General features: G+C 45.0%; 1 protein-coding gene across 2 annotated transcripts in view; it reads left to right on the top strand.

Moving 5' to 3' along the window:
- The window catches only part of PDS5A (PDS5 cohesin associated factor A), a 1517933-nt gene that overhangs the window by 165432 nt on the left and 1338631 nt on the right, over positions 1-13870 (top strand). For both annotated transcript variants that reach the window (XM_086963962.1, XM_086963961.1), the window contains exon 7: positions 11425-11505. In XM_086963962.1, coding sequence (XP_086820088.1) covers positions 11425-11505 — 81 coding nt within the window. The remainder of the gene's footprint in view (positions 1-11424; positions 11506-13870) is intronic.

Raw genomic sequence — 13870 nt, forward strand, 5'->3', positions numbered from 1 at the left:
CACTTCACCTTCATCCTTGGAGATTGAGTGATGACGGTTGACACTTTTGACCTTCCTCTTGAAGTCTTTGATGATATTTTGGCAGTTATGGGTCCCTCCAGCAAGTTGGTATACATCTGTTGTTGGAATAGGTTTGTGGCATGGTGTGCATCTTGGAACATCAATCCCCTTTCTGTACCCTTTTCTCAGGTGCTTTTGTTATTTCTATTCTTGGCCCAGCAAGGCTCTGCTCTAGAAACGGTTAAAGGTTATTTAACAGCTATGCTGGATTTATTTTTAGGTTGCTGGACCAACCTCATTTGTTCAAGTCACCTTTTGTGGCTAGGTTCCTCAAAGGTTTGCAACATATGTTTTTTACAACACTTCATTCATCATGCCCCAGTCAGACTTAAACCTTGCCTTGACTTTTTTTCATGGGCGCACCCTTTTGATCTTTTGTGCAATTGCCATCTTCGGTTATTGACCATCAAGACTGCTCTTCTAGTGGCCATTACGTCGCCAAGAGGGTCAGCAAATTGCAGGCACTCTAGCACACTCTGCCCTATACCACCTTCTATCCGTACAAGCTGGTTCTCCGGACATGTGCCTCCTTCCATCTGAAGGTAGTAACTCCTTTCCATGTAAGCCAGATTATCACCCTGGCCTACCTGTGCTCCGATTAACCTTTCCAAAGAGGAGGAGACACTCCACTGTCTGGACTTACAAAAGAGCGTTTGTTGTTCTATCTTGATTGCACAAAAGAGTTCTGGGTGGACGATTAACTCTTCATGTGGTGTGTAGGGGCCAAGAAAAGAAGGCTGTGTAGAAACTGACCAACTCTGATGGATGCATAAAGATCTGCTATGCACTAATTAAAAAGCAAATCGCTAAGGGCTTGCCTGCTCATTCCACCAGAGCAAAGAATGTGACCACTGCATTACCTGGCGGAGTCCCTGCCCTGGACATCTGTCAGGCAGCCACGTGGACATCACTGCGCATGTTTACTAATCATTACTGCCGGGACAGTCAGGTCCATAGCAACTGCCATTTTGCCTGTGCAATCCTGCAGGGCTTTCTGGTTTGAATTGACTTCACAGGCCCACCTCCAGGGTGGCATTGCTTTGGTACCTGTTCTAAGGTAAGGAATCAGAAGCTAGAAATCTGTCAGATGAACAAGTTACTTACATTAGTTAACGCCTTATCTGGTAGAGTCCATGTAGCCTGGGAAAGTATTTAAAAAAAAAAAAAGTTTTTTAACAATATTTCATTGGCTTTTACGAATCATTGGCAGGTAGTTTTAAAAACAATAAAATGGAAGTGAGACTTAAATCCTCCCCACCCCCATCCTACAAGACAGCAGATGGAACCATTGTAATCCTATTAAACATTTTGGAGGAGTTCTTTTCCCGTAGCTTTATCCAACGATTCCTGTGCCAATGTAAAACCTATTAACTCCACTCCCGTCCTTCCCTGTTATTTGTCAAGTTCTCTCCTGCCTATATCAAATGTAAAGTGCATGGGCATTCCAGGTAGCCCATGGTGTCTCCACTAGTCACCTGCCAGCAACCATCTGTCAGTTCATCCGGAGTCTTCTCGTCACCTACACAGTCAGATCTTCTGGCTCCCCTTGTGCCCGCCGATCTCTCAAATCCACCAGAATAGATGCCCATGTACAGAGATTATCCTAGAGTTTTTTTTTAAAGTTATTTTTTTATTAAAAATCTTTATTGTACAGTTCAATAAAATTACAAGCACGGGCCAACAACCGCTGGGGCCGGCCGCAACACAAGAATAAGACCCACTATATTATCTAATGACACAGCTCTTCAGCCGACAACCCTGAGGTCCGGCAGCGAATCAGGATAAACATTGTATTGAGCTCACAACACGTTACAGGATGAGACGAAGGTTTCATTTTATGTTTAACCCCCCCCCATCTAAAAAGCAAGGAAAAGAAAGCCGACATATCTGGTACCATACATTCAAACACTATGATAAAGTGAGCAGATGCAAAATTGGGATAATCGCAGATCAATTTAGAGAGAACGACCGAGGCGCATGCGCTAGCAAGCACAAAACAGGATGTACGACAAAGCGATCTATAACTCAACGCAGTCGTCCGCGCACAGACCCCGCCCACCTATTGACGTCAGGATAGAAAAAGAAGTACGGTTACCAGAAACCGGAATAAATACGAAATCACGATAATACCCCAACGTTATGAAAGGAAAGCAAAAGGAAAGCATAAGATAAAGAAAACATAAGAACTAAACTAACTAACAAAACTATAGACCCATCCCCCCACCCTGCACCCCTGCATGTGGCTTTCGCCTAACCCCCAACTAGAAGCGTGCCTGTCGCCCCGGCTAACTAAACTACTAAAAGTAAAAGAAGAATGGAGGAGGAGAATGTCATACAAACTCCCGGTCACCTTTCCCCCCGCCTGAAACGAACAACCCCTGTCCTAAGACCACAGAGTACTCAAAAATATTATAGACCGAGCCAGGAAGGGGAGACTTTGAACACCGCCCGACCTCCCGCAAGCATTACGTTAGTGAATCCCTTGTCCTTTAAAGCCCCAAAATCAACAGTCTCATCCTTGACCCCTCCGATCTTCCATGGGGACTCTGTCCGGTAACACCATCACCGCCCCAGGAGAGTCAAGTTCATAGGAAGTTCAATTAAGATTAGTATGAGACCAGTCGAACACATTGAGTCTCTACAAGCAACCGCCACCGGTAAGATCTCCCTCACCGACATGCAGTCCAGATATCCTTTCCTCCGTAGATGTAAAGGAACCACAAGGGTGGGAAGGGACGGTAGTGACTTTCGGTTTTTGCTAGTCATAGTCTCAAGGGGTGAAGAACCAGGTAGCTCCACAATAATCGGCTGCGATGGTGAATGCAGCGATACCCCCAGAAGAACAATTCCGCAAGTATTCTGCTAACAGGTCAATGGCGTCAAGACTTTATCGCGCAAGGGGCCTCCATCCTCCTTTACTACAGGCATCATGGGAGAATCAGTTCGTTGAGTCATGCAATAGAACAGAGCCCAAACTCGGTCACCCAGTTTCGATGTCACCAGCGATCATTTTATGGACAAGGGTCTCCAGATGCAATTGAAGTGCCCCGATGGCGGCCATTACGGTCTTCAAGGACGGCTCACAGGTCGTCCGATCCGCCTCCACTCGCTCGGTTCCAAGCATGGGTGGGTTCCTCAGACAGGACCCTGTCTGAGTCCCACGGCCGATGTTATTCAACTGCAACCCAGCTGGGCAAGTACTCGAGGCCCCGGCTCATAAGCTGGGTTAGGCCAAGATCTTAAACACGACACAACTCCGTCAATATGGGCGATATATATTTCTCGGGACCGCACCGTTAGATTCAGCAACAGTTCATCCACACGGGGGTCGGGCGTAAAATCAGGATATCTGGCAGGATCTTCAAGCAGCAGGCGGAGGTCGGCGGAGCCGGGAGCCTATGCGGCCATCTTGGTTGCTGCGTAGCTCCTCCCACTCTATCCTAGAGTTTTTCATCTTTTCATACATGCTTCATGCAGATTGCTTCCTCTGTCACCCATTCACAAATGTCCCTCTGCCATGTCTCAGCCCGTGGAGGCACTGGGTGCAATAACGTAACTGTAATACGCTTATTGCTAACACTAACTCCAAAATCACAAACCTTCTGCTCAGCTTCTTGTTTTGGGGGGCAGGTTCCTGGCATGGAAAGTTGTGAAAATATCCGACGTCAGCAGACCCGGGTAGCACTTAAATAGGCCCCACGCATGTCATTCCTGGTGTGGATGCGGACTTAGAGCCAAATTACTTCACCTACCGGTTTGCAGGGGTACTGCTTAAAAGCTTACAGATCAAGTTTGACACCTGGAGAATATTGTAAGGTAAGGACTCTGCGGATAGATAGTCTCTAACAGATAATGTGTTACTGAGGGTAAGTAACATGTTTGTTGCGTAGACACGTGGAGATTGAGTAGTGTCAGTTAGTTTCTGTTTTCCTAGTTGTCACTGAAATCATCTACCAGAAGATGTATCCATCAGAAGAAAGACACTTATCTTTTGAGAACAATATTTCTAGAAGATGCATAATCTTCCCTCAGATTCCTTCTCATGAGCCAATACTGTGGTTAATAAGATCTCCAGGTATACCTATGTCGTATGCTGTATTTGACACTGTCATGACTGTTGTTGCTCTCCACATGCATCAATGGGCTCGGTCCAGATCAAAATGTACGTTGCCTTCAAATGGCTAACAACTCTTTGGGGCAGTTGGTAAGCCTCCAGTGTAGTCAAAATACTATTATCTTTGTGTAGAGTTCCAAAATGGCCTGTGTCCAGCAGCAACAGCAGCAGCACACCGCTGCTGCTGCCGGACACAGGCCGTTTGGGAACTCTACGCAAAGATAATGATAGTACTTTTACTAATTACACTGGAGGGTTACCAACTGCCCCAAAGAGTTGTTAGCCATTTGAAGGCAACGTACATTTTGATCTGGACTGAGGACATTACCCCATTGGCCTTAGCCCTCATTTGTGGAGTCTGTCGATCTACTGGGACGGTTTGCAACTTCACTCATTGCAGATACCAACACATTGATACACAAATCTTGCTACCTTATGTTGCCCTGAAAAGACCTTGTGAAGGGTGAAACGGGTTGGCTGTTTTCCATATGCACACAAATGTCATTTAAAAAATAGAGACATGCAATCAACATCTGAAGACTGAACTTTACTTTGTGTATACTATAACCTGTCGATTGTGTCGATTATGTGTGTTGCCTCACATCAGCTTTTTTTCCAGAATGTATCTGTGGTCATGTGGCAGCTGACCATTTAAGGTGGGCAATACGAGTTTAGTTTGCTTTCTGCGACTAGCCTAGGTGGTGCAGTTGTCTTTCACCCTGCTGCCTTTTTAGGTTTCGCCTGGCGTCCGCTGCGCAGCAGCCTTCGCGCAGGCGAAATCTTATGTTACAATGTTACAACAGTATGTGGCTTTGTCCCGCCTCTCTCTACCATTGGCTAGCTCCATAAATGGAGGCTAGCCATTGGAAGAGAGATCTGTCCGTCATTGTCCGGGGCGATTCGTGGTCGTTCCGGCGTTTTTTTTTTTTTCCCCCCCTCTCCGCCCCTTGTAGAACGTCATTGCGGCGGTGGAGGGTTCTTTTTTTTTTTTTTCAGGGGGGGGTCATGTTTTGGTCATTTCCACCGTGTCTCTGTCCGGCAAGCAGAGCTCGCCCGAGAGCGACGCTGCAGCTCATCTCCTGCCTGCAGTGCCGCCGCTGCCCGCACTACTCCCTGCCCAACCTCAACCACTTCCAGGGCCGGCCGCACTCGAGAGCGTTGCCAAGCAGACCTGGCGGCGTTTTACGGGAACAAAGACCCTCTGGCTTATTAGCCAGCATGGTTTCAGTGTCTGCCTGTTGTGGGCGGGTTTCACGTCTCCTCGGGGATCCTGTGATGGAAGGCGACTCTGACGCCTCCTGTGTCTCACACTGGGGGATCCCCCTCGGCAGCAGGCTGATGAGGTTATGACTGTAAAACAAAGAGTTCAACAACAAAAGTGAAAGGGCGGTGACAGTTTCCTTTCCTTGAAGCCAGTGAGGTCTCAATGTGAAACTGTCCCGAGAACGAGCCCCTCCCACTGACGTCATCTGAAGTTGGTGCTTGGAGTTGAAGTTGGCTCCGAGGAGGAGGAAGCGCGTGCCTGCTCAGGCAGCTCAGGAGGTGGCGCGCGCAGTGTGAGACTGAGAAGTGTGACCAAAGGCTGCACGTGCAGCGAGTGACCAGTGCAGAGGGGCGAGAGGGAACACAGTGCTGACAGGCCAGCACGTGCAGTGTGAGGGCGCGCGACCACGGGGTACGCGGCCAGGAGCAAGGCACGAGCCGGGAGCTGACATGATACCGTAGGGGAGCGCGCGGAGAGCGACCACTGACCGTCAGGCTGCGCGCTGGGTAGGAGGCGGCGAGATTGCGACTGACGAGAGGATCCACCCGGATCCGGCAGGGTAGAGGTATTCACAGAGACGGTGTCCCCGCTGACTCTTTCCTCGTTCTTAATGGCCTCCAGCTTCATCTTCACTGTCCCGAAAAGCTCCCTCGCTGCCTATGTGTGTGTGTGTGGAACTGAGCTATAGACTTTCTTTTCAATGCTCCCTGCATGCCGGGACCCTTCAGCTTCGCAGGCCAACCATCAAGTGCTTGACCACACTCTGCACCCTCCTCTGGAGAACTCTAACCGTCAAAGACTCTTTTAGCCCTCTTAAAGTTCTTCCATATTCCCCCGCCCCCACCACCACTTTTCCAATAGTTCCTATACCGACAGCCCCACATCACCTCCCGAATTACAGCATGGCTACCCTGCCCGAATTCTTCATCTCAATGCCCCGGAGTTGCTCCTTGTAGCATCTTATTCGAGAGCTCTCGACCCTGCAACTGCCTTTACAAGAACTTCTTCCGCGAAGCTGCCCTTCCAAGAACTGCTCCCACATACCCACTGCTTTGTCAAACTGTCACGTTTCCCGCAACCTGGACTATTCATCAGAGCCACTCAGTGCCTATCTTGGGTACACCCTCCCAACCTTTGGGTAAGATGGCAAACTTGTTTTTCCAATAACTGGCCCCACAACTACTGTTTCAAACCAATTGTCCTCTCCCAATTCGACCATCGGAGGTCGAAGACCCCATCGGATTTCCCCCATCCTTCTCACAGCTTGCAGACCCCTATTACATCTTACTTATTTTTTCTGGGGATAAGATGTCCATCCTGCCCTTCACCCCCCCTATAGTGAAGAGGCTTCTTGGTTGGAAGAAGGGTGGGGGAGGCGAGCAGGGAGTACCAGGTGGGCAGGAGGAGAAGTGGAGTGAGAAGGCAGTAAAGAACCTTGTGAAGAAACTGAAGAAATCCGGACAACTTGAAGAGCTGGAGAGGGCCATTTCCAGACAGAGTCCAAGCACCAAGTGCATCACCATCCCCAGGTAAGGGGGCATTGTCAGTGGGACCCAGTGCATCACCATCTTTGGGTGCAGCAGGGCCTTAAAGGTGGCATCACCAACCTCTTAAAGATCCTGAATGGGGGCTGTGGGGTCTCACCAGAACAACCATGGGAGCTATGATATGATAGTCACCATACTTCATCAGCCAGATAGATCATCACATGCCCAGATTAGAGCGCTTAGTAGTACATCGATCAGGATGCACTAGGGCACTTAGGGACACCTGGGGATTCCCTGCTCGGATGAGAACTGGGGGCTCAGCCAAATGATGGAGATTGCTGGGCATTGGTCCTGGTGCTACACAAAGCCATGGTAGAGAGTACACGGGTGGGAGAGAGGACAGGGGCCCTATATAACTTCCCTCTAGGTGTACATATTGCTCTTTCCCAAAGGAAGTTTGCACAATTGGTGCGAACGCTGCTTCGCATATATATTTTCCACATGAAGAAAACACTTGCTGATTATTTTAGTCTTTGTATAGGTTTGTCGTGTTCATGGTATATGAATTCGAAAAACACTTTTTGGTAAGATTTTGATATACGTTTTTAAATATTTTGGTTCCCGCAAACTAAAAACACATCGTTTGTCCATTGAAGCACTTTATTAATTATCGCGCTTGTTACCTCGTCTTTATGCTGTGATCAGAAGTATAACACACTGACTTTTTGCACTGTATGGTTGTTTTTTAATCCTATTTGAGACCCATTGTTTTCATTTGCAACACAACCTGCAGGCACATAAGGCCACAATCATCCACAATGTAGCTGCGAGTAGAACCCTGTGCTTAATTGGACACATTCAAGGCACCGCAGATAAAATGCAGTCGATCTCTGCACTAGTAAGGACAATTTTCAGAAACGAGGACATAATGCTGCAAGAGATGGCAAAATCAGGCACACAATATCCTATTTTAAAATAAAAGTAAATGGAAAGGTAGACTGCAGAGTCATTTATCAACCGTTCATCCTTTTACATACTTTCAGATTGACAATACATTTGATTGCTGCCAGCTCTTTCTAGCAGCTAATTGGAAGTATGTAGTCGTGAACAACCTGTAATGGTTTGCTTCACGAATATAAGGCAGGAGTAGCAACCACCTGCCACCTTCTTCTGTTTTACCATCTGTGTGGTATTTACATAGTCCCTGGATTAAGCTCATTCTGCATATAAAGCTAATGAGGGCTATAAAAGATGTCAGTGTGTTACTGTCTGCTGAAAGACCTTGTTTCCCAATTCTGTGTAGGACATAAAAACACAGGGCTCGGATGTTATTTATTGCTTGTGCTTAAATCTATTATATTCCAGCCTTTCGTGAAAAGGGACACCTCTGCTGAGATAAGTGTGCATTCCATGTTATTTTAGTGGCATGTTTGGGAGTAAGTTTGGTTGTAGAGTTTGATTTTTAACCCCATGTTAAGGTTTTTTTAAAAAAATGTAGGAGCCTCTGAAATTATTAAGGCCGGTTAAGATTGTAAGTCCCCAACCTGTGTGTTTATCACTGCAGGATCAGCCACCCACTTAGCTTTAATACAGATCATTCTTTTTACACACACTAATAGTACCACAAACGGCGCTCTGCAGTCAGTGGAGCCCATAACGACTGCCCAGATGTGTGGGAAATGTTTCAAATTGTATGTGGTGACATACGTAAATTCAGCTGAAGTACTAGTGAAAACTAATATTATTGTTCTTAGACCAAAGTCAGAAATGAGAAAAGTACCTCAAACTGCACTTAGTGTATTTATTTTCAGCATTCCTTAAACAAGCTTGTTGAAATGTGAAGGCTTTCTGTCACGCTCACACACATCTCTCTAAGCTATAGTTTGAGTCTTGATGTCAAGGTCTCTGTCTCCCTCACACTTCCCGACCACAGTAAACTTTCATCAGGTCTCCTTTTCAGTTTTGTACACATGCTGCTGCATTTAATAATAGGGAATTGAGTCACTGGGAGGCTGATGGAGTTGGACTTGGTAGCGTTCCTCCTACCACATACTGTTTATGTGCCCAGAGGTATAGCTGCCATTAGTGCAAGCTGAGCAGTGATACTGGAACTCGGGTGACTGAGGACTCCCATTACGCAGTACAACCAAAGGGGAGGTTTCCCATTTTTTTCTTGTTTGCTTTAGGGTTCATTTCACGCTGGATTTGCTGCTAAAGGTGCCCATTGCGCAGACTTGCAAATTCAGCTACTATTAAAGTTAATTGAGTACCTCAGTCCGTGCTATAGCGTTGTTAGTTTAAGATAATAGCTGCCACAGTGGCTGCTCCTCCTTTGTCTGTCATTTCTCATATTTTGATTGTTTTCTGGAAACTTTAAAAGATGTTCAAAAATAAGCAAAGGAGCCAAAATATGTGGTATAGTAGCATATCTGTGGTATAGTAACAAACACCCTATTTGTACACAACAGTCTGTGCAGTGGCTATGGGCCATTGTCCACACACACATTATTTGGAAAAGCCCCCCCCCCCCCTCCCTAATCACAGGGAGGCTCTACCATAGCGAGGTAGCAGGTCTGCAGAGGGCGCACAGGGGCGATGATCGGGGGCTCAAAACATGCCCTCCTACGGACGGCTGTGTGTGTGTTGCTCTGTGTGTGTTGCTCTGTGTGTGTTGCTCTGTGTGTGTTGCTCTGTGTGTGTTGCTCTGTGTGTGTTGCTCTGTGTGTGTTGCTCTGTGTGTGTTGCTCTGTGTGTGTTGCTCTGTGTGTGTTGCTCTGTGTGTGTGTGTTGCTCTGTGTGTGTGTGTTGCTCTGTGTGTGTGTGTTGCTCTGTGTGTGTGTGTTGCTCTGTGTGTGTGTGTTGCTATGTGTGTGTGTGTGTTGCTATGTGTGTGTGTGTGTTGCTCTGTGTGTGTGTGTTGCTATGTGTGTGTGTTTGTGCTCTGTGTGTGTGCAAATGCAATAGGTCTCGCATTTGTGAGAGATTAAGCTATTGGCATTGTAAATGACAATGCCATTTAATTATCTGCTTTCAAAACCAACACATAAATACAAAATTTGTCATTTACAGTGCCAATAGCTCAAACTGTTACAAAGGCGAAACCGTTGCATTGTAAATGTCTGTGTGTTGCTCTCTGTGTGTGTTGCTCTCTGTGTGTGTTGCTCTGTCTGTGTGTGTTGCTCTGTCTGTGTGTGTTGCTCTGTGTGTGTTGCTCTGTCTGTGTGGGTGTGGCTCTGTCTGTGTGGGTGTGGCTCTGTCTGTGTGGGTGTGGCTCTGTCTGTGTGGGTGTGGCTCTGTCTGTGTGGGTGTGGCTCTGTCTGTGTGGGTGGCTCTGTCTGTGTGTGGGGCTCTGTCTGTGTGTGCAAATGCAATAGGTCTCGCATTTGTGAGAGATTAAGCTATTGGCATTGTAAATGACAATGCCATTTAATTATCTGCTTTCAAAACCAACACATAAATACAAAATTTGTCATTTACAATGCCAATAGCTCAAACTGTTACAAAGGCGAAACCGTTGCATTGTAAATGTCTGTGTGTTGCTCTCTGTGTGTGTTGCTCTGTCTGTGTGTGTTGCTCTGTCTGTGTGTGTTGCTCTGTCTGTGTGGGTGTGGCTCTGTCTGTGTGGGTGTGGCTCTGTCTGTGTGGGTGTGGCTCTGTCTGTGTGGGTGTGGCTCTGTCTGTGTGGGTGTGGCTCTGTCTGTGTGGGTGGCTCTGTCTGTGTGGGTGGCTCTGTCTGTGTGTGGGGCTCTGTCTGTGTGTGCAAATGCAATAGGTCTTGCATTAGTGAGAGATTAAGCTATTGGCATTGTAAATGACAATGCCATTTATTTATCTGCTTTCAAAACCAACACATAAATACAAAATGTGTTATTTACAATGCCAATAGCTCAAACTTTTACAAAGGCGAAACCGTTGCATTGTAAATGCTTGTTGCCTTTGGTGATACATGCCTCAGTGGGGTCTGGAAATAATGTCTGGGTATGTGGTATTGTCTGCAGCCTATTCTAATTGTAACCGTTTTGAGAAACAAGAGGAGAGATTTTGGGTTACTTGAGGGCAATTCCTTTCAGGCTCCTACAACCATTCAAGTTACAAAACATATTCCTTTCTGACATCCCATTAGTCTGTTCCTTGGCTGGATAGTTACCAGAAGGGAACTCACACGTTTTCCATGTTTAAAATAATTGTGCAATTTAGGTTTTTCTTAAAGTTGCCATAGTATTGTAAAATGAAAGCCCACTGCACAAGTTATCCCAATGTGTTCATAATCTTCCGAATGTTGAGATTGATATGGTATCTCCTTGAAGTACACGTAGACATTGAGAGTAAAAATGTATAATATTTTTATTTGCATTAGTGGCCTGCTAATAGTAATTATGCTGTTGAACGTCTTCTTCTGAACTAATATCTTCGTTTGAAATAGGTTTCTCAGTCTGTTTGCTAAAAAGATGTTTGGGTGTTGGTCAATTTTGTAATTACATTTATTTTTATCTGCCCAGAATCTAAACAGGCAAGCATTTGATCTGTCAACAGCACTTCTGAAAAGGACTGTCCAAACCATTGAGCCTTGCATTGCCAATGTATGTATAAACTGGTAAAGGTATTGCTGTGTTTACGAACTTGTATACTGCTTTGTTTTTAACCTGTTTGTGAATGCAAGACAAAACGTGTAATGGATTCTTAGTTGAAATGGTAGTGGCCATACTTCTGTTTATTCTTTCACCATTTGGGTTGGTTTAAAAAGTCTCAAGTATTGTCATCTTTTTGACATGGCCTGGATGTTCTTTTGGGGAGGGGAGGTAGGGGGAGATTGTCAATGCTATATCCTGGCATCCCAAAAGCTCTTGTTTCCATGGCACTGTGGCAAATATTTTGTTCTTATTAACCGTGTCTCTCCTGATAATATCAAGTAACAAAAGAAAGATAGAGAGAGAAGAGGAAGTATAGGCGCTCGTTCGTCTCCCATTATCTTGGATTAAACAAACGAAGAGCACGAGCTCAGAGCTACGCTCTAAATAACCCAGTAATCAGGGTCATTGAAAAGGAGTCTCCCTTGAAAGGAACCAATTTAGTCTATAGAAGAACCCTCACCCACCAACCTAGTTGGTGGCATGCTTCATCATCGGGTTCCTACCCTGGAAGCAAAATGCCTCCTAGATGTGCTTCGATGCCTGATTATAGCGGAGCTGTTTTTTTTGTGGTTATGTTTTGTTTGTGAGTAGTGGATACTATGATAGTGAAAGGTTAAAAATACCTCCAGGGTTGCCAATTCTTTATTATGTGGTCCCTGGGGTAGGGTTAAAAGAATAGTTGTTTGGACTTGAATGAGAGGATTAATCTCGCACTTCTCTTCATGAGAACCTGGAAGAGCAGTACAAGTAGGTAAACCTGCAGGCGGCTGACCTTGACGCAAGTTTGACAATAGGCACCGCCTCCAGCTGGGAATTATGTCACAGAAAATATTAGTGCTCTAAAAATGACAATATTTGATGGTGAAACATGTAAGTTATGCACCGTACACACCTATGCACACCTTAGCATGTGTGCATAGTTCACATGAGTTCAGGGTTTACTCTGAAGCACAGGTCCTGAAGATAGCCAATCAATTGGAAACTCATTGGCTGAAACATGTAGACCACTTCACTGGGATTATTTTCACATATCTTTGAAGAGACCAATCTAGTTGGTGGGTGAGTGTTCTTCCATAAACCATATTGGTTCCTCCACTGGTAATATTCAGCATGAACCTAAACTTGACTGCATTGTCATTATCTGCTGAAAGATAGCAGCAGGGTTAACAGAGTGTTTACTGTACAGCCTTGTTTCAAGAATATGATGGCTAGTGAGGAACTAGTAACTCTGGTAGTTGGGGAACTGCATAGTAACTTGTACGCTCCCTCCTCTGTTCTAAATCTTCTGCTAGAGCGCTGTGTTTTGAAGTTGTGGATTGGATGTGGAACAAAAGGGCCAGATTGGGAGGATAGGCATGTTGTGACCATGCCCCTTTTTCCAGACTCTTGTGAGTTTAACCTCTAGTGGATTCAGCATTCTGCAAGTACCCTAAAGGTTCTGATTGTTTTAATGCCAACCGTCGGTAGAGCTGTGATATGCTGACTGCTATGCCCACACAGCACCCTCCCACTCTAATCTTAAATGAAGGAAAATAAGGAAGGACCCTGCAGGCCTTGTGGACCGAGAAGGAAATCATCTCATTGTATCCTATGAGGTTACTGATAGTCATTAATAGCTTATATTTTAAGGAGTGTAGGGGTTAGTCTGCTAACCTGCGGGTGATGCCCATGTTAAGGTCTATCTAGTGCTCTGTAACTGAGCTGGGGGTCTCTAGCCTTTTCAAGTGAAATAACAGTAAGTGGGTATGTGAGTGTAATAGCAGTTGCACGATTGCTTTTGTAGAGGGAAAAGATGTTGATTGCAAATGTTTATAATTACATTTTTTAAAGTTAATTAGGTAGTTATCATATGTACTTATGTCACTTTATTTCATGTTCAACTGGTTCATGTATTCAAAGGTTGCCAAAATTGTATTCATGTCAAATTTCGCAATAAATTCTACATTCTAATTTTGTGATAACATAATTTGTTGTGATTATTAAATCATAGAATGGTATGTTTGCAACAAGTTTTTACGAAAGTATATTTACCTTTTACACAGTGTAAAAAGCGGATTATGTGAAAATAAGGAAACTTCAGAAATAAAAATCCCAAACCAAAAATGAGTTAAAAAAAAATAAGCTGTTAATTAAATAAAAAATAGTCTTGAAAATGCGCTAGGTATTGTGGTTTTAAATATTAGCAAAATATACATTATCAATGTAAGGAGTACGGGGTTGGGCAGCATTTGTGTTGTAATTCTTTTTTTATATTGTTCTTAATGGTGTCTTAATTGTTGTGATTTTGAAGGTAGTGTTATTAGGGTCTCTTTAT

The sequence above is a fragment of the Lissotriton vulgaris genome, chromosome 3_2 (assembly GCF_964263255.1).
Source record: "Lissotriton vulgaris chromosome 3_2, aLisVul1.2, whole genome shotgun sequence".
NCBI classification, from domain to species: Eukaryota; Metazoa; Chordata; class Amphibia; order Caudata; family Salamandridae; genus Lissotriton; species Lissotriton vulgaris.